Here is a 22,637-nt window from a genome sequence, read left to right as displayed (position 1 = left end):
ACAGTTTTAGGAATTTGTTTTGCTGATTTTTCAACTCTATTATTTGTTTTTAGTTTAATTCTTTTCAAATTTGTTGCAACTTCCATATTGACATAGTTCTATGGCCATTCTTTTGGTAAGTACTCTAGATTAAAATGATTCGATAGGTTTTCTGTTCTATAATGTGTGACATAAAAGTATATACACGTACACACTTACAAATTTTGTTGTTCAAGTTTGTAAATTCTGTTCTTCCATATTCTTATTTAACATATCAGTCTAAATCCTCCCATTGTAATGATTATCAATTTCTCACTGTGATTTTCAGTTTTACTTCACTTATTCTGTGTGATTTCTTGTATATCATTTAACTTCTTATTTTTTAAAAAAAATTAGCATTCTTTTGATAGCATTTTTTAAGTTTTAAAAATTTATTTTTTGACGGTAGCATTCTTTACAGTTACTGTTTTCATAGTATTTTTTTATTCTTTATTTTATCCTTCCTCTGTAGTTTTATTTTTTAAAATACCTTATAGCTAGACTTAAAAACAAATTAAAAAAACTCAAAACACCTTATCAGATAAATTAATGCATTTTACTGGCTAGTTTAATCTATTCATACTTATTGTGGTTTTTATGTTTGGAAATATTATTTGATTATTTTTGTTTATTTTCCCCTTTATTGTTTCCCATTGCATTGAAATGTATTTTATATCTAGTTTTGAAGTTTTAGGTTGTATTTCCATTCTTTTGATTGCTATTCTAAAAGGCGGTGACCCACGTAGCCAGTGGGCTCCTGAGAGGAGGTGATGGGAGATTAAGAAAAAACTAGACAGATATTAAAAGGAAAGCTGGGACGGGGTGGGAGCAGACCTCTCTGATGGACAGGCAGCCACAACCCAGCATAGTTTGTGTCTTTATATAAATATAGTAAAAAGCAGGGAAGAGAGTGACAGCGTCACAAGTGCAAGGTCTCAGTGTTTTGCTGAGAGCACGAAAGAGAAACATTCCCGAGCTGTCTGTGCTGCAGTTGACAGGGAGGAACACCAAGGCTGGACGCCTGCTGGACTGGCTTTGCTCTCGTCCCAAGGAGCTCACCAGCCTCTAGCTCAGCTGTGGCTCAGCTGCTCTGTACACTAAAAATTCCAACAAACTTATTTAACTATAAGTTACCTTAAGAAACCTATATTCTAACCACAATGATTTGTCGTGATAAACATTTTTCTTCTGACTCAGTTTACCTCAAGCCTTCTCATTGTGTAGCCATTACCGTTACCTCTTCAGAAAGTTTTCTTGTGCTTGTTTTTTGAAAATAGGCACCTTTTGCCCTGTTCTCTATCATATCACTTTATAATAGCACTTGATAAAACTATAATCAGTGCTTATTTGTCTGCTGTGTCATTATGTGTCTTCCTCACTAGAATGTGGACTCCTGTGGTCGTGGTCTGCATTCATCCTGCTTATTCCTGTCCCTGGGTCTTGGAGTATAGAGTGAAACTCGAAGCAGATTAACTCAGTGAATACTCGCTGAAAGAATGTTGTTTTCAAATGTGGATGATAACGTAACTGCACGTAACCTTTTTGGTAAAAAAAAAAAAGTTTTTCACCCAAAGGTTTTTATACATTCTATTCTCATTCTTTCAGAGAAGAAAGTGCATATTAACTGATTTTAACCTCTTTAAATATGTAGTAGTTTAAATGATATATAGTAGTTTAAATGATACGATTGGGCTGGGGATATAGCTCAGCAGCACAGCGCCTGCCTGGCAAGTGCAAGGTTCTGAGTGCAATTCCCAGTTCAAAAAAAAAAAAAAAAAAAAAAAAAGGATATGATTAAAGTCACAAAATGTTTTTTAAGAATTCAGTCACAGAACCAGGTATGTCTGCACATTTTTGTAATCCCAGCACACTGAAAAGAGGGGACAAGAAGATACCAAGTTTAAACCTAGCCCAGGCAGTTTCAGGGACCCTGTCTCAAAAAACAAAAAGAGAAAAAAAAGAAAAAAGACAGGAGATGTATCTCAGTTCAAGGGCCTGAGCTCAGTCTTCAGTGTAAAAAAATTTAATCATGATTAAACAAAAAATTCTATTTTATGAAATAAAACATTTTCAGAGAATAGTTTGCTGGCTTTCAAATTAAATTGAAAATTTAATAATGACAGCTATAGTTTTGAAATCTCAGTGGATAACAGACAAAAGTAGAAAAAAGAAGCTTAGGGTGGACCTGTGCAGATATTTAATTCTAAGATAAGACCTTTTTGACATACTATTTTTGGAGTAATAGTTTTTTGTTTTTTACTTATACTGGGAATTGAACTCAGGACCTTGTGCTTGCCAGGCAGGCGCCATGCCACTGAGCTAGATCTCCGGCTCTGAAATAATATTTCTGAAAGAATCTTAATTCAGCTCTGTGAATAAACTATCCATAAATGTGAAATGGTTCTTGCTTTGAGAAATTGCAAATATTGGAAAAAAATCTTTTTAAGAGACTTTGTAAATACAACTTTTTCCTTTGCTTTACTGGATGTTTGTAAGGATAAAAACCTTTTTTATTTAGGTTTTCCATATAATTTACCCTCCATGTCAAATTTGGTTGATGAAAGTCATAGAAGAAATACTTGACAGCAACTTACTGTGTGTTATGGCCACTAGTCGTCAGTATTGAACCATCAGTTGTGGCCTAGTAGGCCTTGTTTATTAAAGTTTCCAAATTTATTTGAAGACTGATTTTTTTATAAAATATATCCTCAGCATTTAAATCTCTTGGCATAAATGTTCCAGCTGAAACAAATCTTATTATCTATTTATTATTTTTAAATTTTAATTTGAAACTATATAGCTTTCTACTGTTAAAAAATAAAATGGCAAATTTGAGTTTTACATATTAAGATAGGGGATGTATTTAATATTAAAATTATAATTTCTGTGCCTTTTTGCTGTAGTTTTTTTATGCTTTCTAGTGAGGGATCCACCCCACCAACCTCCTGCACCTTTCTTCCTTCCTCTGTAATAAACTTTTTATATATAATAAACAGAAACTACAACTTGGTATGAGTTTACTTCATTGGAGTAATGCTTTCTCTTATTCTTTTCTACTTTTTATATTTCTGAGCTGTACTGAAGTATCCCAAGATACTTTTTCTAAATTTTTACCTTATGTAGACATAAACTTCTTTTTCCCACTGAGCTTTTTTTTTTTTTTTTTTAAATAATCACTGCCTTTTATACCCTGTTATCTACCTACCTCAGTTTTAATCATTTTCTATTGGTGTTTTAATGCTGTTGGTTTTACTTTGGCTAATTTTGTTTTTTTTTTCCTTGATAAAAGGGCATATTTTATAGTTCTCTTGTGATTAACTGCATTTCTGGTTAGTTTATATTTCTATTAAATATCTTGAAACTGATGTTATTTAATGCTCAAGAAATGAGAAACTGCTTAGGTTAATTTTCATAATTTTGAGTATTCTGTGCTTAAATTATAGAACAGTCCTTAGAGCTATAACTTTATTATCTAATCATTTGATAGAATGATTATATGGTCGTGAGAAAAAGTTACAGTTTCATGTTTGTTACCTCAGAGTGAGGCCCTGAAGCCTTGCTAGCCTGGCTGTCTTGGATGGAAATGAAGTCATAGTGATATTATGAATTAGAGCCACATGCCCTGGGCAGACTTGGTTCTCTGAAGTTCTAGCTTCCTGTTTTTTCCCTTTCTGACCTGTGAACTCATTCAGAAAAGTTTTCAGTCTTATCCTTTGTGTGGTTCATGCAAATAGTAGTACATACATTTCTTCTTGGTAATAAATACACTTACATTTCACATTTTCAAAACTGTATCGTTATCTTCTCCTTTTCTTTCATTCTTTTCATCTAGTCATTCTGTGATTCAATTTTGCCAACTCTACTTTAAAAATATTCTCCGAACTGGAAGTGTTTATCTCCTGTGCCACTGCTGCTGTCATCTCTTATTGCACCACTCTCCTGTTTGGGTGAAAGTACTGGCTGCCTTGCTTCTGTTCTTAGAGTCTTTTCCCCACAGATTCAGGTAATGTCTCTTCAAAATCTGTCAGTGGTTTCTTTATCATATATGGGATGAAGACTGAAGTATTTAAGCCATGCTGATTTTTTTCTCATGTGAATTGCCTGTTGTTCTTCCTTGTGCCAATTCTAGACCAGTTACACTGCTTTTTTTCTATTCCATGGACATGCCAGATACCTTCCACATTTGTACCATCTGTTCCCACCGCCAGGAATTTTCAACTCTGAAACAGTTACATAGGTTGTGCCCTCATGTCAACCAGAACTCTACTTCAGAAAGCCCTTGTTAACCATTCTATATAAAATATCACTTCTTCATTCTTGGACTTATTACCCTGCATTTTTTTTTTGTTCCATAACACTTTCTGTTCCCTCCCATTTGTCTGTCCCCCTGGTTGGAATGCAGACTTTATGAATATAGGCACTTTTCTTTTGCTTATCGTTGTGTCTCTAGCATATAGACCAGTGCTGGCAAACCTATGGCATATATGCCACAGCAGGCTATTTGTATCACTGAAAATTCGAAAAGGTTCTTATACAGAGTAGGGACCTGGTAAGTGTTTCTTGAGTGAATAGATGCATAAATGAATGAATTTTTCATTTAGTTAGAATGGTACTGTATAGTTAGAATGGTACCTAGTAAAATATTCATCTGGCCAATAATATTATGTAACTACTAGGTGCTGGTAACTACGTATTTAAAGTTACCTAGAACGCGGACTTGCCTTTTCAGTTTGAGAACTCCAACTTCAGTTGAGGAAGTAGAGATTTTAACAAGCATTGTAATTCAGTACAAGCATGTTTCCAGATTTGCACAGATTCTACAGTACTGTAATTGGGAAATAGTTACTGCTTATAGGTCCTGGGGCAAGTGTGGGTGGAAGAGACCATAGTTTTGCTGAGATGTTGCATTTTCAAATTATTTTAGGAAGTTCTTTTATGAGTGTGATTCTGCTCCATTGCTTTTTGCTACATTAAGCACTTAACCAATCAATAGCCGAAACACTTAAATTCTGAATTATAGTGGTTTAGATTCACACCATTGCTTTCTGTCTTACCATTTTATGCCAAGCAAATTGTTTTCTTCCTTCCTATATGTTTGTTACCTATGGATTATTTTATTTTCTTGGCAAGGACAAAGTAAACACTTGTTCTTTGCAAGGTTGTGAAAGAACCGTTAACATTGTGCTGAAAAGGAAATGGATAGAAAAGAAAATGATTGGCTGTTATGGGATTTATACTTCAAAGGTTTTTGGATACTGTTTTGCAAAGATTGAAATGTGCAGGTCCAAGATATGTCGTATTTTTAATCTTCTCCCTTGGCTTTTTTTTCTTGAATTTCTTTTTTTCCTCTTACCTCCTCATTTAACCCAAAATCTGTTTTCTTAGAGTTTTGATGATTCGAGATGACGCTAAAACAGTTATGCTCTTCTTTCTGTGAAATTGTTTTCTCCCCAAAACTTCTAGAAAAGAAGTTGAAAGAGATTTTGGAGGATGTTTGGTTCAACTTTGTACTTGATTCTTTTTTTGGTTGTTGTTGTTGTTGTGTTTTTTTGTACTGGGAATGGAACTCTGGACCTTTGGCTTGCCAGGCGGGTGCTTTATACTTGATTCTTGAAATTCCATTCAGGTCAAACTTTTTGGATGGTTTGTGGATATTATAGACAGAAAGCTCTACAAATCATATTGTCTTCTTGTCATTGGGAAATAACTTGCTGGATTAAAGAATACTCCATTTTAATATTTTAGAGCCCTTATATTTAATAATGATAAAACAAAAGTTGAAAGTTTAGAAATATCCTGTATCACAGAAGAAGTAGCATGCCAATAGTTAACCTTTGTTTTCCTTTGAATGGTTTGTTTTTATGAATCGGTGTAAGTTTTCCTAAAATTTGTACAATGTCGTTTCTATACAGTTAATGTTTATATGCGTAGACTTGTATGTCTTTTCAGGGTTTTTATTTATTAAGAAAAGTTACTTAAAACAAATTACTTAATGTTATATATTCTTGCAGTGTACTTTCTGCCTCCTTTCAGCTCATTTCAATTGTCTTTTTCCAGTTTTTATCATCTATACAAACTTATGCTATTTTTACTATTCAAGTATGTTTGAAAAATGTGTTTTTCATGATGTTTTCTTGGTTAGTCAGTTATTTTAGCTTCCTAGTTCTGATTCTGCTTGGATCCCCCCCGCCAATTGCTACTTTGATTATGTCTCTCTAGGTTCTTGAAGAGACATTATTTATTCTCTCTACGTTGGCCTCTCCTTTTGTTACTGTAACTGTCTTGTAAGTATATATGTGTGTACTTTTATGAAACACCTTAATTTTGGCTGGGAAACAGTAGAGGTTTATATTATAAATAAATACTCTTACTGCTACTGTGAGTCCTGTTTGTCTGACACATTTTGTGTTCATACCACACATTTTTAGATATCAAATTACTATTTAATCTCTTGTATTTTTAGTGTGTCCTTATTTGTTCTTGCCAATATTATCATTGTAAATTACAACAAATAAGACTAATACGAATCTGTGTGTGTGCCTTTGTACAGCACCATATGCAAATAGACATTTAATGCTATGATGATGATGAAAAATGTCTGCTGCTCCTGGTGACTGAACAGCTGCCTGACAATAGACTAAGATTTTCTGTGTGCAGGACTTGTTTAATTTCTGTGTCATGCTTTTCTTGAAGAGTAGAATGTTTCTGTGCACATTTTCAGTAAATTTATGCTAGACCATCTGCTTATAAAGTCCTTTTCCATCATTATCAATTAATATTTATTGGGCAACTACTGAGTGCATAGTAATATTGTACAAACAAAGACCACTCTGCTACAGACACATTTACTCATTGACGTAGTACTATTTTATTTTTATTAGCAAATAAGAAAAAAAATCCCTCTAAAACTCAAAGGCATAAAATAATATCCTCGAGCTCTGAACAGTGAAAGATGTTATATTTACAGGGCTTTCTATTCAAAGACATATAAAAATTGAAAAAAATCTAAATTAAATTTCCATAATTATTCATGATCTTCTGTTTGTCAATAAATTTAGTTCAGTGGCCCTGCATTTAGAAAGTCAAATAAAGTATCATGTTGCTTTGGATTTCTAATAAAACTATGGCTCTCTTTTCTCAGAGGAAACTACGTGGGTGAAAACAAACCCTTCACTGAAAAGCATTTGCTTTTTGATTCTGAAGAAAATCCTGGAAAGTACACTTGTTGGGCTCACATTTAACTTTACTTGCAAGATTTTTATTAAGTAAAAGATTGCATAAAAATATAATCTGTTCCAGTAAAAGCAATGGCATTTTAGGGAATAATACTTATTACCATTGTTATTTTTGAATTAAAGAAGTTAAAAGACTTTCATGTCTTTTCAAGCATACCTACTTTTTATACGGTAATTAAGGATTTGTTTTGCAGATTGGCAAATTTAATAACATTTGAAGGATGAAATCCTGACATTAGTCAACTAGGATTTTATTTTTGCGTTATTTTTATAGTCATAGTAGTAGCTTTTTGCTGATTCAACCATGATCTCTGGCCTACTTACTCTTCCGTGTCGCCTTTGGCTAATGCTTAGGGTAAAGATTATGACCATGGAATAGAATGAAGGAAATTTGCTCTCTTGGTGATTGAACTCATGACCTTGTTTGGCTTCATTGGCTCTAGGTGCCCTAAACAATCACAGACTCCATAAATACTGACATAGTGCAACTGATGCTCATTCCTTGGAGAAAATAGGTTAATAGTGCCTAAACTGTACCACAGTAATATCTGTAGGAGCACTTGGATTCCTGAAGTAGTACATCCCTATAAGAAGAAAAAAGAAGACATCCAGGCTATTGTCAGAGAAACTTTGAGTATTATTCTTGAAAACATCACGTAACTTTAAAGAACATTATTAAGGATTATAATGATTAGAAATAATAATTCTGATAAATCATATTTAACTACACGATACTGGATATTATTGTACCCTATGAAAAATGCGAGTGGTTGCATCTTGTGACTTTACTCATAATGTGTTTGCCATTTACATCTGAAAAGTATACATTGTTCAATTGGCAGTAAGTAAAAAATTGGTGTGTTATCATTATAGTATTTTATATTGGATTTCTTTTGACTTCCAATGTGCACTTCTATTTTTATTTATCAAAGTAGGGTTTTTGTTTCTTTGTTTTAGTTACAGCTTTTGGTATAGAATTTTCTTGGTCATGGTTGAACAATTTCAGTAAAATCTTTGAACAATTTCAGTAAAATCCACTGAGCCTGTTTTTGAGTTAGATACCGATTTAGGGATTTAGAATGCATTGTTTTCTGCCCTGAAAAGAAACTTTTTTTCCCTGGTTTTTGTTGGCACTGGTGATCTCCCAACTGGATGAACTTAAAGGCTAAAATTTTCCATGACTTTCGGGCTACTTCTCATGGGGGAGGAATCTCTAATTTTGTTTAAGAAAGAACAGAATTTAGAAATTCACAGAACTCCACAAAAATAAAATCTATGTTAATTTAAATAAGTAGTATTAGTTCTAATAAGAAAGTCCTGATATATTATGCATATATATTCTTTTTGAAAATATTCATTAATCTATTGATCTCTGATGGTTTTGGAGCAATGTTAAGAGAATTTTGGAGCTAGATACCAAAATTCACATGTCAGAAAAATTCTAATTAAAATTTTCATTATAAGATTTTATACATACCATGTAGTTAATAGTTTTTGTTTGATATGAGATATAACATGTTCTAATGCTATCTAAAAATTTTAGTATGCAAAAATAAAAACTTGTTTTCAATTTATAGATCATGTGGTCTAACTTGGATCAGAATCTCATATTCTGTGATGCTTAAAATATTTGCTGACATTCATTTTATACTTACATGAAAAATTTGTATATTAAAAAAGAGCAGTTATTGTCCAGTTCTCAATGATAGAACTTCTTTATTTTTATTCCTGGGAAAAATCTGACTTGACAGTTTGTACCTTCAAGTATAATGATACTGCCTTATTGTTTGATATGAACACAGACTTGTTTTTCTGTAGTTTGGTGTTTTTACTAGTGAATCATCAACGTGATCTAGCTCTTGTGACCAAAGTCACGCTTTTGTAACACTGCTGATGATTAGGATGAGCTGGGATAGTTTAGGTTCTTTATTTTTCTCTGGGAATTTTAGTGGCCTGTGTGGGAGTTAACATGTGATCTTTATTTCCTTCCAATCCCATTATAACGAAGCTTGCTGGTCCATTTGAAACAAACAAAGGGCCTGTAACTCCTTATTTGTTCTACATCTTTGAGTATGTTATCCGATAGAGCCTCTTGATAAACATGTTTATTGTTAAAGTTGTAGGGGTTTTTATGGTTTGATGAGAGAGCTGTGCACTTTTTCCAGTCCCCCTTTTCTCCACTGTATAAAAGGAAAGGCTGCATTTTTTTTTTATTGTATGTAACTGTGAGAATTATTTTCCTTTAAGAACTGCAGTAGTATAATACTCACTGTGATAGTCTTTTAAATGGAAATAGGCTCACTTAAAGAAAAAAAAAGAAAAATTGTTGTTATTAAAGATTTAAATGTGCCCCGTAGATCCTCTATTAAGGCTCAGTATTGTTGCTGTGATCTTAAAAATATAAAAGACAATCTCATTTCTAGAGTGATAGCTTTATAGTTAAACTGCTCTTTAGAAAAAAACAAGCTTTAAAGGGCAAAATAACATAGTAATAGAAATTCATTGGCATGTGATGTTTTTCCCTCCGTTTATAACTGCTTTTACTGGGTCACTTTTAGTATAATTCTGAGTTGCTTGATCTAAGTTAAATGGAAAAGAAATCCAGTGCAAGCTTATACCCTTAAAAACAGGTAGTAAATGAGTTAACGTTTGTTATTAAGGTTAAAAGAAATGGCTTATAATTTTGATTCAGTTAACTTTTAAAATGTTTCTCTACTAATAGTTTTAACAACAGTTTAAAGTACATCAGTATATATTTAACAGGTCTTAAGAGTTAGGTTTTCTTGCCTTTCATTTTGAACTTGATAATGTAGAAAAATTGGTTCAGTATTCTGGGGTAGACTATTACATCTCTATTACTTGTTTACTGACTCACGGAGTGTAAGAGATGGAGAGAGGGTTCAGACTTAATGGCATTTCTGAGGATATTATAGAAGTATAGTCATTGGGCTTGGATTTCTTCTCAGTCCCTCACTTTTGCTTTGCTTCTCTTGCAGTATAGTATTATGAATTGGATATTGGAACTAGAATTTAAGTTTTCAGTGACTAAATTTTGGAAGACTTACATATCCTCACAGTAAAAAAAGAGGAAAAAAAAGCATTAAAGTTTCAGGCAGTAAGTAGTTCCATGACAGAAAAGTGTATTATTTTGGAAAAGCAGTCATAAAGCAGAAGTTATTGTATGTAATCAGGTGTTGAAAAGTGGAAAGTGAGGAAAAAGAAGTAATATAAGGTTATTTTAGTGTATTCTTATGTATTCAAGAGAATTAAAGATTCTTTTATTAGAGAAGAATGTATAAATAATTTTGGATTTTATATATATAAATTTGGATTTTCAAAGTAATAGTTGATTTTCAGAAGACTTTGTATATACTTGGTATAATTCAATGTAGTAGAAATAATAATTTGATTGAAGTTCATCTTATTGATTTTTGTTCTTTTTAACACCAAGCAAAATGATTAATATTTATACTACTTACTTATGATAAATTAATATTGGAATAATATCTATTAGTATGAAAATGAAGGTAATTATTTCCCATGCTGACCTTTAAGGGGAATGGATCCTTTTAGGTGATGAATTCTTTCCCTACAAGATGAGGAAAATTGGGTGTTAGGTGTTCTGAGTTTAGATGTTCAAAATGATAACTAGGCAGTTAACACTCCTTAAATCAGAAAGGAAGATTGCTAGCCTGAGGAGAAGGTCTGGAAGCTGCCGAAAAATCCAGCCAAGACTGGACAAGATGTAGGGGAAGAGAGAACAAGTAGACTTCTTGGTGGGTGACGAGGCCAGGAGAATTAAGAAAACAGACATGTTTGATGGAGATGTGATGAATATGCTGTATCCCCTTAGAGAATCTCATGCAAATTCTAAATTATTTGTTAATGTTTTTGGTTTGAACACATTATTTTGAAGTATGTATAAAGAGGTTCACCATTCTACCTATTGGTGGGCTGGCCTGTGAGAATCTGTAAGGTCTGGTGGGGAAATTTTTAGGCCAAAAAAATAGCAAGTAGTGGGGCTGGGGATTTAGCTCAGCAGCAAAGCGCCTGCCTGGCAAGCACAAGGTCATGAGTTCGATTCCTGGTACTGGAAGAAAAATGAAAAACAAACAAACAAAAAAACCCCCCAAAATAGCAAGTAGTTTCTGTGATATACTATGGGCCTGGCCCTGCGCTAAAATATGGGCTAAATAGGTGGGTAAAACTTTATACTTGCTGTTCTCAAAGTATCTTTTAACGTAGTTGCTTTGGTGGTTTTAACCTATTTTAACACTGTTGATATTCTGTGAGATGAGGTTAATTCTTCTTTTGAGTGGTGCTAGGCTTAATGATTATTTGCTGACAAATATATTATGAAAGACAAGAATACTAATTATAAGGCAGGAAAACTTGGTGAGACAGTGTGTACCACCTTACTAAATCAGGCATTCCAGCTTCACATCTTGATCCTGTACTGTGGTGCCCTGAGAAGTATACTTTTAACTGTAGGATTCCCCTCCCCCACATTTATAAGCTTTGTCTAATCACAGGAAGATATCAACCAAACCCAAATGCGAGGACCTTCTATAACATACCTGGCCAGTATTCTTCAGAAATATTGATATGAAAGACAAGGAAAAACTAAGAAACTTCTATCGATAGGAGGAAACAAATGTAGTATAGTATTATGAATGGGATATTGGAACAAAAATGATGTTAGTTGACAAGTGACATTTGGATAAAAGTTTAATAGCTTAATTTTTTTTTAATAATATCTTAGTTTTGGTGAACGTACTATGGTTATATCAGATAATAATTTTGGGGAAAGTTTGGTGAAGGGAATGTGGGAACTTTGAGTTATCTTTATAGTTCTTTTATAAACCTTATATTACCTGAAAATAAAAAGATTTAAAGGCCATTCAGAGAATTTCTTTTTCCCTCTAAAGAAAAAAACTAAAATGATAAGTTCTGAAAACTGGAGAGGACATCTCTTTAATTTAAACAAAACATTTATTTTGTATCATCACTAAACTGTTAGAGAATACAGTGATTAAGAAAGATGGGCAAAATCTGAAAAGCCTGCTAGTATCTGAAGGACATAGGTAATTGCAAGGTAGAGGCATAAATTATAAAGGAATATTTGTTCATATGTTCAGTAGCTTGTATTTACCACCTGTTATGGTTGATATATTGTGTCAACTTGAGTCTAGAGGCTTGGCTAAGTGACTTAGCAGTTTTACATCCTGGGGTGAAAAGGACATGCTCATACCCGCTGTGGGATGTTGTTCATTGTGTCAGTTTGAGAAGTTTAGAAGGTTAATAACTAAGGGACTAAGCAGGGAGCCAGGGTGCTTACTTTGTATTCAGCCTGAGCCTGTGCAAGAGGAGAGCAGGAGATGGTGTGAGTGTAAAGGACCACCCACCAGGGTGGGTAGGCTGAGGCTGTGTACAATAAAAGGGAAATGAGGAAGGACTGATTGCTGGTTGTTTGTGGGGGGGTCCAGTCTTCCTTAGCTTCTTGATTGTCTCCTGTGCTCTTGTTGCTTTTGCTGTCTTCTGCTGCTTGAAGTGTTGCTCCTGTGCCCTGCCACCCTGCCTTGGAGCCAGCTGATTGTAGACTGAAACCTCCACAAACTGTGAGCTAAATAAACCTTTCCTTCCTTATTTTTGGGTGTTGGGTATTTTGTCTCAGCAATGAGAGAAAAGTAACCAAGACACCACCTAACATGTGTCTTAGAAATAAAACGTCACTGTTACAAAGAGGTGCTTAACCTTCTGGAACTTATACTATAAAGACCTGGAAACTTTCCTTTTATTCCTAGATATATAGTCCTCTTGAAAATGAAGAACATTTTGAATCAAATAAAACCTTCAATGACTATTTTGGATGTCTATTTAAATAAATAAAAATTGTTGTCTTAGTTACTTTTCTCTGGTTGCTGAGACAAAATACCCAATGCCCAAAATTAAGTGAGGAAAGGTTTATTTAGCTTACAATTTGTAGAGTCCATAGTCAGCTGACTCCAAGGCAGGGTGGTGTGACAGAGGGGCAACAGTTCATGGCTGCGGATAACAGCAAAAGCAGCAAGAGCAAAAGGGCAAAGCAAGCCTCTTTTTCACTCTTAAATTGTATGCAGGCCACCCACTGTAGAATGGATATAGCACTCCATCCCAATCCCAGCACTAGACAATGAACCAATCACAAACTCAAGATTCAGCTGCCTTCAGAAAGCCCACCCCCATGACTCCATGCGGCTTTGGGGGAACATCCAGACACAAACTGTAACAATTATATATGAATAGAAAGATTTTTAATGTGTTTAATCAATAGAAAGTAAACAAACAGTTGGGAAGTGTTAACATAACTTTCTTGTTTTTTCGATGTTAAATGTATGATCTTAAAAAATTTAAAAAATGCTTATTTTTATGAGTACATGTTTGCAGTACATAATGACTAGTTTCCTTGTGGGGAATTGGTACATGTATGTAACACATCTCAATTCTTTTTTCCCCTCTTCCCGCCTACCCCCTGTTTTTTTAAAAAAATTCTTTTTGCCACTATCATGTACATTTATTTGTAAGTCCAAATCAAGTTAATGATCAGTGCAGATTAACAGCCAGACTAGTAGACCAAAAAAACATAAAAAGCACACAAGACAGTTATACTAAATCAAGGTACACTTTTAGGTACAGTGCCCATACTGGATTGCAATAACATTTTTTTTTCCTATTGTTGCTTTTATTTTGCACTTTACTTATATATTGGACTTCTCATATAAGAGAAACCATGCTATATTCAAGGTTGTCTGTCTGATTTACTTCACTTAACATTATGGTCTCAAAGTGCACCCATTTTTCTGCAAATGACTTGAGTTTTATCCTTCTTTATGGAAGATTAGTACTCAGTTGTATATAAATGCCACATTTTCTTTACCCATTCACCTGTTGATGGAATACAGGTTGTTTTCATGATTTAGCTATTATGAATTGTGCTGCTATAAACATGGGTATGTACGCATCACTGTGACACAATGTTTTTTGAGAAGATACCTAGAAGGGGAGTAGCTGAGTCAAATGGAATTTCTAGTTTTGATTTTTTTTGAGGAACCTCCATACTGATTTCCATAGCGATTGATCAGTTTATACTCCCACAAACAATGAAGAAGGGTGCCTTTCCCTTGCAACCTCTCCAGAAATTGTTATTTGATTTATTGATAGCAGCCATTCTTTCTGGAGTAAGAAGGACTCAGTGTTGTTTTGATTTGTATTTCTTGAATGGCCAGCTATTTTGAACATTTTTTCATGTATTTATTGGCCATTTGTACTTTTTCATGTGAGAAGTGTCTATTCATTTCAGATGGTCTTATTTTAAGAGTCTTTAAATTTGGGGGAATCTAATTTTTTTGAGTTCTTCATATACTCTAGTTGTTAGTCCTTTGTCTGAGGAGTAGCTTGCATAAATTGTTTCTCATTCTATAGGTTGTCTCACTCTGTTGTTTGTTTCCTTTGTTGTGTAGAAGCTTCTTAATTAGATGTGATCCCATTTGTTGATCTTTGTATTATTCCTTGTGCAACCAGCATTCTGTTCTGAAAGTCTTTGCCTACACCTATGTCTTCAAGAATTTTACCTCTTTAGTTTTCCAGGAGACTGAGTATTTCCATTTTTATATTTAGATCTTTGATCTGTTTTGATTTTAGTTTAGTGCATAGTATGAGATAATGGGTCTAGTTTCAGTGTTTGGCATGTAGGTAACCAGTTTCTCAGCACTGTGTGGCAAAGAGGCTGTCTTTCCTCCAGTGAAAGGATTTGGCCTCTTTGTCAAAGATAAGGTAGCTGAGTATGCCTGAGGTTGTTTCTGCATCCTGTGTTCTGTTCCTCTGATCTACAAGTCTGCATTTTTTTTTTTTTTTTTTTTTGGTTTTGTTTTGTGACTACCATGCTGTTTTTATCACTGTAGCTTTATAGTAGAGTATAATTTGAAGTTCAGGATTGTGATGCCCACTGCATTGCTCTTATTGTCCAGAATTGCTTTTACTGTGCTGGGTCTCTTTTGGTTCCCTATGAATTTTAGGTTTGTTTTCTCTAGCTATGTGAGGAACGGGATTGGCATTGGGATTACATTAAATCTATGTAATAGTTTTGGAGATAAAGGTGTTTTGACTATATTGGTTCTGTCTATGCAAGAACAGGGTATGAAATATCTTTCCATTTTCTGATTTAATACTTGGAAATCATGGCAAAGGACAGAGATGGATTCATTCCTGTTTATTAACTAGAAAAATTTGTTCACTGAAGAATTTGGGGGTTTAAATTCATAAGTATATTAAATTTAAGAGGACAGAGAAGTAGACAATCTGAGACATGCATAAAACCACAAATCTCACAGGAGGGATCATTTCATCTTAGCACCTATCAGCTGAAGGTCCTCGAACCTTCTGAGATGAACTTCAAATTCACCTTTGGAAGCTAAAAGCTCTGGTGTGTGGGACAATCCTGTCTTGTTTTGAGGCCCTTACTCCTTCTCTTTTCTTCATGGTGTGGCCTTAATGAACTTGCTTGGTGTGGATGAGCCTTCACTGTATACTTACTTGCAGTGGCTTCTGCTCAGGAGTTTGAATCTAGATGTAGAGGCTGACAATTTATAATCAAACTAGTCAGTTGCCTGAAGAAGTCTTCCTTCTAACCTGCTGTTTGTGGAAAATCCCAGGCTGACTTTTAGTCCAATGAGAAAGTTTTATAAAGAAAGATACTGCTTATGTTTAACTTTAAAAAAAACGAGACAAGTTGGAATGATGATGTTATGAAAAAGAAAGTTCTAAATTTTATAGAATGGATTGATGAAGGAGTGTAGTGTTAACTTCTTTATACCTTTTTTTCACGTTTCTCTTACACACACACACACTATCCCTGGGTAGGGAACAGACCAAAGAATCATGGAAATAATAAAGATGTCATCAGTAAATTTTAAATTTCTAGAATTTTTATTAGAGAAAAATGTATAAACATCCCACCAGCTAAAATTGATTAAACTACACATATGGAAATATTGTTAAAATTCCACTTACCTTACGATGAAGATCATTTGATAAGTACATGAAAGGAATTATGATTTTAATAATAGTAAATGTTGACTTTTATCATGCATTTGTTGTGTGCCGCGTATTAACTCATGTGCTTTAGAAGTTTCAAACTATTTAGTCTTTGACTAAACCCTGTAAAGTTGATATTGTAATTTCAACATGGAGAGCCAGTCCTATTCAGTGGCTAAGAGGTAGGTCCAAAATCTACATCTTGTCTTTATTATTAAGTGAATAATTTGGGCAAGTTATTTAACTTCTTGTGTGCCTCAATATTCCTCTTAATAATGACTCATGCAATTAATCATAAGGATTATATGTATGCATTTAATACATATCATGCATTTATTTAATATATTTTCACATAGTAATGCCTGTACATACTAAAGACTGTAAAAGTATTATAGTCAGATCAAAAATTTTTTTAAATGCTTTTCTACCTATTTATTTAATTGCTATTTTACTAATGAGAATAGGAGACATGGCAGAGTGAACTCATCTCTAATGTATGCATATATTAATAGCCCCTAGGATAGTTAAATCTAAATCTCAACCTAAACCTAAATCTTTACATAGTTAATAGATATAGGAAGTATTTGAATATGTAACTTAATGAAATTATGATTGATATACTTATGAAAGTATATTTTAACATATTTTGACATTCCTTAAAAATGTCTTTTGTGTTGATCTTGTTGGAAAAGGTTTCAGGCAGTTTAGCTTTTCTTAATTTGTGTGGATATACACCTGGTTATGTCTAAGTACTAAATTTGTCAAAATTTTTTTTTAAAAATAGAATACCTTTTACATATTATAAAAGAGAACTCCTAATAGAAGTTTTTCCTTAAATTTAGTTCTGTTTTAACTTAGAAATAAACCAAAACACAAAATTTTGTGGTTAACTTTAGAAATACATGTTTTATTAAAGTTTTTCTTTTCCATTTCATTAAAGGGGGAAACTGTAAAAATGAATGCTTTCTTTTCTACACGTGAAGTATAGTTTGAATAGCCACTTATGTGTTGTAGAGAAAATGTCATATGTATTGATGATATACACAATAATGTCCTCTTGTTTCTATAGTGTGAACATTACTCTTTTAGAATTTAAAAATCTAGCTGGCTAGGTTTTGGTGTTATATATGAATAGTTGAGCAGATTATATATGTAAGTAATATTGTTTTAGTAGGCAGTAAGTTTTTTTTTGTTTTCAAGGAAACTATTAGCTATGTAGGCCCTCTAAATGTGTAATAAGATTCTCAAAGATGGGGTGAAAATGACACTTTAGTGGAATGTGATTAGAAAGATCAAGAAATTGAAGTATTCTTACGGCTTCAATGAAGGAACAGATTGTAATTCACGTATAGATTTTGTGTGCTTCCTAATAGTAGACTCCTCAGACTTGTTTTTTTTTTTTTTTTTTTCCTCAGCCTTGTTTTAATAAATCCTAGTAGTGACTTTTAGTTTTATACACATTCTGGAATAATATGTTGTTTTCTACCTCTTTCACTGTAGGCATTGAAGAAACAAGAAGCTAAAACAGAAGAGAATGAGGGAATAATGAAAAATAAACTAAGACAAACTGAAACTGAGAAGAGTCAAGTAAGATATTGAATTTTTTTTTTTTTTTTGTACTGGGAATCAAACTCACTACCTGGCACTTGCCAGGGAGACACTGTGCAGCTGAGCTATATTCTTGGCTAGATATTGAATATTATCTTTCAAATAATAATGTGGTTTGCGGTCAGTAAGATCTGTTGTGGGCCTTGATACATTTAATTTCCATGTGTTTATGAAGTTCTTGTGGTTTCTTTTGCCACTGATTTCCAATTTCTTTGCTTTATGGTCTGATAATATACATGGGATAATTTTGATTCCTTTACATTTACTTAGGTATGTTCTGTGAGCTAGTATGTGGTCTGTTTTGGAGAATGTGCTGTGTGCAGATGAGAAGAATGTGAATTCTGATATTATGGGGTAGAACATTCTGTAGATACCTACTAAATCCATTTGTTCAAAAGTTTGGTTCAGTTCTAATATTTCACTGTTGATTTTTTATCTAGTTGATCTATTCATGACAGTATTGAGATCACCCATTACAGTTGTATTAGTGCTTATTTGTTTTTTCATGTCCATTAATATTTGTTTTTATATAGTTGCGTGCACTGGTATTTGGTGAATATGTATTTATGATTGTTATTTCTTCCTCTTGGATTGTTCACTTTACAAGGATGTAGATCAGTCTTGGCTTGAAATTCACTTTGTCTGCAAATAATATATCTACCCCTGCTTTTTGTCAAGGTTCCTGTCACATGGAGTATTGTTTTTCACTCTTTACATTTAAGTCTATGAACTTCTTTTTGTATTGAATGTGTTTCTTGTATGCAGCACATTGTTGAATCTTGCTTCTTCATCCATTTGACCAGTCTGTGTCTTTTGATTGGTGAATTGAGACACCATGCACATTGATGATTATAACTGATATATATTGATTTCTCCTTGTCATGTTACTTTTCTGTTGTTGGTTCCCTTATTTTTCCCCTCTGTTTAATTGCTTCCCTTACCTGGTGGATTCCTTCTGTTGGAATTTTTGGAGTTGTAATTCTTGTTATCTCTTTCTAGAATGTACTTCAGAACACCTTGGAGTGCTGGTTTGGGTTCATGAATTTCCTCAAGTGTTCTTTTTCATGGAAATATTTCATTTCTCTATCAATTTTGAAAAATAGTTTTGCAGGATACTGTGGGAGTACTCATCCCTATCTCTCTAGGGTGAACCGATCCTGAGAACGAGGTGCCTGTGGATGAATGAGAAAAGTAAAGAGACAAGAAAACCAAGAGAGGCAAAAGTCTGGGATCAGGGGGCTGACAGCCTCTCGGACTGCAGCCACTGGGACTGCCGCTGCCAGGACTGTCCCTGCCTACCAATTTCAGTCACATTTATTGAGCGAGAATGTAGGGCACAGCTAGTACTAATGAGTAGATACAAAATGTTTTAGCAAGGGTAATCAAAGGATTATCCTTTTCCACATGTAATCCGAGACAGGCCTGTAATACCAGCACTCAAGAGGCTGAGATAGGAGGATCGTAAACTCAAGGTTAAACAAATCATTGTGTCCTCAATGCATTCTAATCAAAGAATGTCCTTTTCCGCAGGATACATCAATCTAGGTCACAGGTTGTTTTCTTTTAGGTCTTCAAATATTTCACTTCAAACTATCCTTGACTTGAGGGTTTATGTTGAGAAGTCTTCTGTGATTCTGATGGGCTTTTCCTTATAGGTGATTTGTTTCTTTCCTCTAACAGGTTTTAATATTCAGTTCTTGTGTTGAATTTGTTGAATCTTGACTATTACGGGCCTTGCTGTAGATTTTTGTTTGATCATGGCAAATTGGAGTTCTGTGTGCCTCACTTACTGTATGTCAAATTCTTCTTCCTACCAGGGAAATTTTCTACCATGATGTCTGTGATCAGGTTTTTTATGGCATTTTTGCTGGCTCTTGCTTTTTCATTGACTTCAGTCAGTCTTATGTTATTCTTCTTTACATCATCTAGCAGCTGCTGGATCGACTTCTTGTGGTCCCTTGGTATTTTTAAGAAATCTTATTTTCGTGATCATCAACTGCAATCGTATTTTCTATATCTGAGATCCTCTCCTCACATTGGCTCATTCTGCTGTGTGTACTTTCAACAGAATCTTTTTTCTTTTTTTGGTACCAGGATGTTGTGCTTGCCAGGCAGGTGCTTGTACCACTGAGCTATATCCCCGGAATATCTCTCAACAGAATCTTTAATCTCCTTGATATCTCTTTGAATTTGTTTCATGGATTCCATTTCTTTCGTGTGGTGGGCATTCAAAGTTTCCATCAATTTCCTAAGCTCCTCTTTTTAATCTGTATCTCCTCTCAAGTCACTAAATATGTCTTCCCTTATGATCACCATCTCTAGTTATCTGAGAAATTATTTCTGATTTGATTTTTTTCTAGAGCTTCATTCATTTTCTTTGTTACTTCTGCTGTTACCACTTTAGAAAACCCAAGTGGGTGGCTTTAGGACTGTTCCATTGCATTTTCTCCTGGTTTTAACCTTTGGTGAGCTAAACGTCTGGGCTTGCATGTTGTTTAAGTGTGTCTTAGTTACTTTTCTCTCGTTGCTGAGACAAAATACCCAGTGTTCAAAATGAAGGAAGGAAAGGTTTATTTAGCTTACAGTTTGTGGAGGTTTCAGTCCATACTTGGCTGGCTCCGAGGCAGAAGACAGCAAAGCAACAAGAGCAAAAGGGGGAATGGCAGCCGGACAGCAAACAGCCAGAGCAAAATGGGAGGAATGGCGTTCCCTGCCTTACTTTGTAAACAGACTACCCCCACCTAAGGGGAGTGTAGCTCTCACATAATGTTTGCCCTCCTCTTCCACAGGCTCAGGATGTATACAAAGTAAGCACCCTGGCTTCCTGCTGAGTCACTTAGGCAAACCTCTAGACTCCCCAAGTTGACACAATGTATCAACCATAACAAAGTGTCTTCCCTTTTTCTATTTTTATTTTATTTCTCTAGTTTAATTCCTGGATTGATGCTTGTAAATTTCCTGTGATGAATAGGTTTATTGCTAGTATTTACAACCCTTAGGAAATGACTACTTCTCAGAGTTGTCTTCTGGGTATAGCTGGCTTTTGGGTTTTGAGTCTGTTGCAAGATCCTGCCTCTTCAACTTATTGGGAATGGAAAGTTGCTGACTACTTGGCCCAGCCCTTGCTTTTTTGGTACTGGTCTATAGTATTTTTTTATGACCCTTAGTCAATCTCAGTGTTTTTTTTTTTTTTTTTTTTTTTTTTTAATTTTAAAGAGAATTAAAATAAACAATAAAAACAATACACAATTTCAAAACAAGATGATCAGAATTTAGCAATGGTTATTATATTGCGTATTGTTGTATACCAGAAAGAACAACTTTTAGAAAAAGTACGTTATTTTGGCTAAAGTGGTACCATCAGCAATAACAGTAGTATCAAACACAGCCTGGAAATTGACAAACCTAGGTAACTATTAATTTGCCACCTTTAACTGTTTGAACTAGATTTGCGGTTATAGAATAAAATCTAAAATGAACCAGAAAGTTGTATGTAGTAAATAGGCCCTCATATGCCAATTTTAACCTGAGGTAAAAAATTTAAAAGGGGTTATGAGAAAAAATAGAGAAATAGAAAAAGAGGAAGAGGTTAGAAACAAGGCTGGAGAACAAAGGAAGATTATGCAAACCTTGGGAAACTGCTGAAGAAGACTGGAGGGTAAAAGAGAAAGGAGACATAATAACAAAAACAGAATAGAACAGAACAACTCATAAAAGAACTAGAAACCATGTTCACACTCATATAAAAACAAGAACAAATAAGAAAAAACAAAACAAAAAAATAAGGGAGAATACACAAAGAAAAAGAGAATAAAAAAAAAAATGTCTCTGCTGTCACTGGTAGACAATGTGGGAAGACAGAGTCTAGATCCATGTTGATTAATCCAACAAACCAGCTGTAGCTTTAAGGTGGGTAGTGGATTATCCCAGCAAGCCTGCACCTTTATTCCACTGAAGTTCAGGTTGGTTTCTGGCAGTGAGGCTGGAACCAGACTCATTCAGCCTGCAGCAGTCTGTGTGACTCCAGCTGGCCTGAACTGCATTGGGATCTGCTGGATAGAACCAGTAGTTGCTCTGAGTTCCAAGCTCAACTGGCCCCTCTCCAAGATGGCTCCTGGCCAGTCACCTTCTCCTGCAGGATATCTGAGCCCAAATAACTTACCAGCCACTGCAGTCCGCTGCTCTTTTCCACTGGTGCGTTTCTGAGTGGAGTCCTCTAGGGTCATCAGTATTCACTGTTTGTCTGCAGGCTTTAGCCTCCCCTTCCACACAGTGAGTCTGGGCTTGGTGAAACTGCCACCTGCTACCTCTGTCTATGTTGAAGTTTCTTTTTTCACTCTCCCTGTAGGCCTCAATTCTTGCTTCAGATTCTTCATGGGTCCTGGAGACCCACTTCCCTCATTCTTTTCTTCCTCATGTTGCAATATTCCAGTGTCTGGACACCAGATCTTGGAGAGAAGCTCTTTCTTTGCTGCTCTTCACTGTCCCATCTTTCCAGAAGTCTCAAGGGCCTAGAAACATGTGCCTGAGGTTATTTGCTGGATCTTAGCAAAGTCTCTGTGCTTTGATGTTAGTTTGGTTTTATGTGTCTGTTGCCTTTTACTGCGTAGACACATGCACAGGTTATTTGTCACCTTGTTATCTCTGGCTACTGTCCTTTTTCAGAGATGAATTAAACTTTTCTTTGTAGTTAAAGGACTTGAT

General features: G+C 34.5%; 1 protein-coding gene across 1 annotated transcript in view; it reads left to right on the top strand.

Annotated features, from left to right (window-relative positions):
• The window catches only part of Cep128 (centrosomal protein 128kDa), a 407,188-nt gene that overhangs the window by 70,101 nt on the left and 314,450 nt on the right, over positions 1-22,637 (top strand). The window contains exon 10 of the mRNA XM_005390234.2: positions 17,826-17,912. Coding sequence (XP_005390291.1) covers positions 17,826-17,912 — 87 coding nt within the window. The remainder of the gene's footprint in view (positions 1-17,825; positions 17,913-22,637) is intronic.

The sequence above is a fragment of the Chinchilla lanigera genome, unplaced genomic scaffold, assembly GCF_000276665.1.
Source record: "Chinchilla lanigera isolate Chin_1 unplaced genomic scaffold, ChiLan1.0 scaffold00037, whole genome shotgun sequence".
In the NCBI taxonomy this organism is placed as follows: Eukaryota; Metazoa; Chordata; class Mammalia; order Rodentia; family Chinchillidae; genus Chinchilla; species Chinchilla lanigera.
This window is presented reverse-complemented; position numbering and strand designations above follow the sequence as displayed.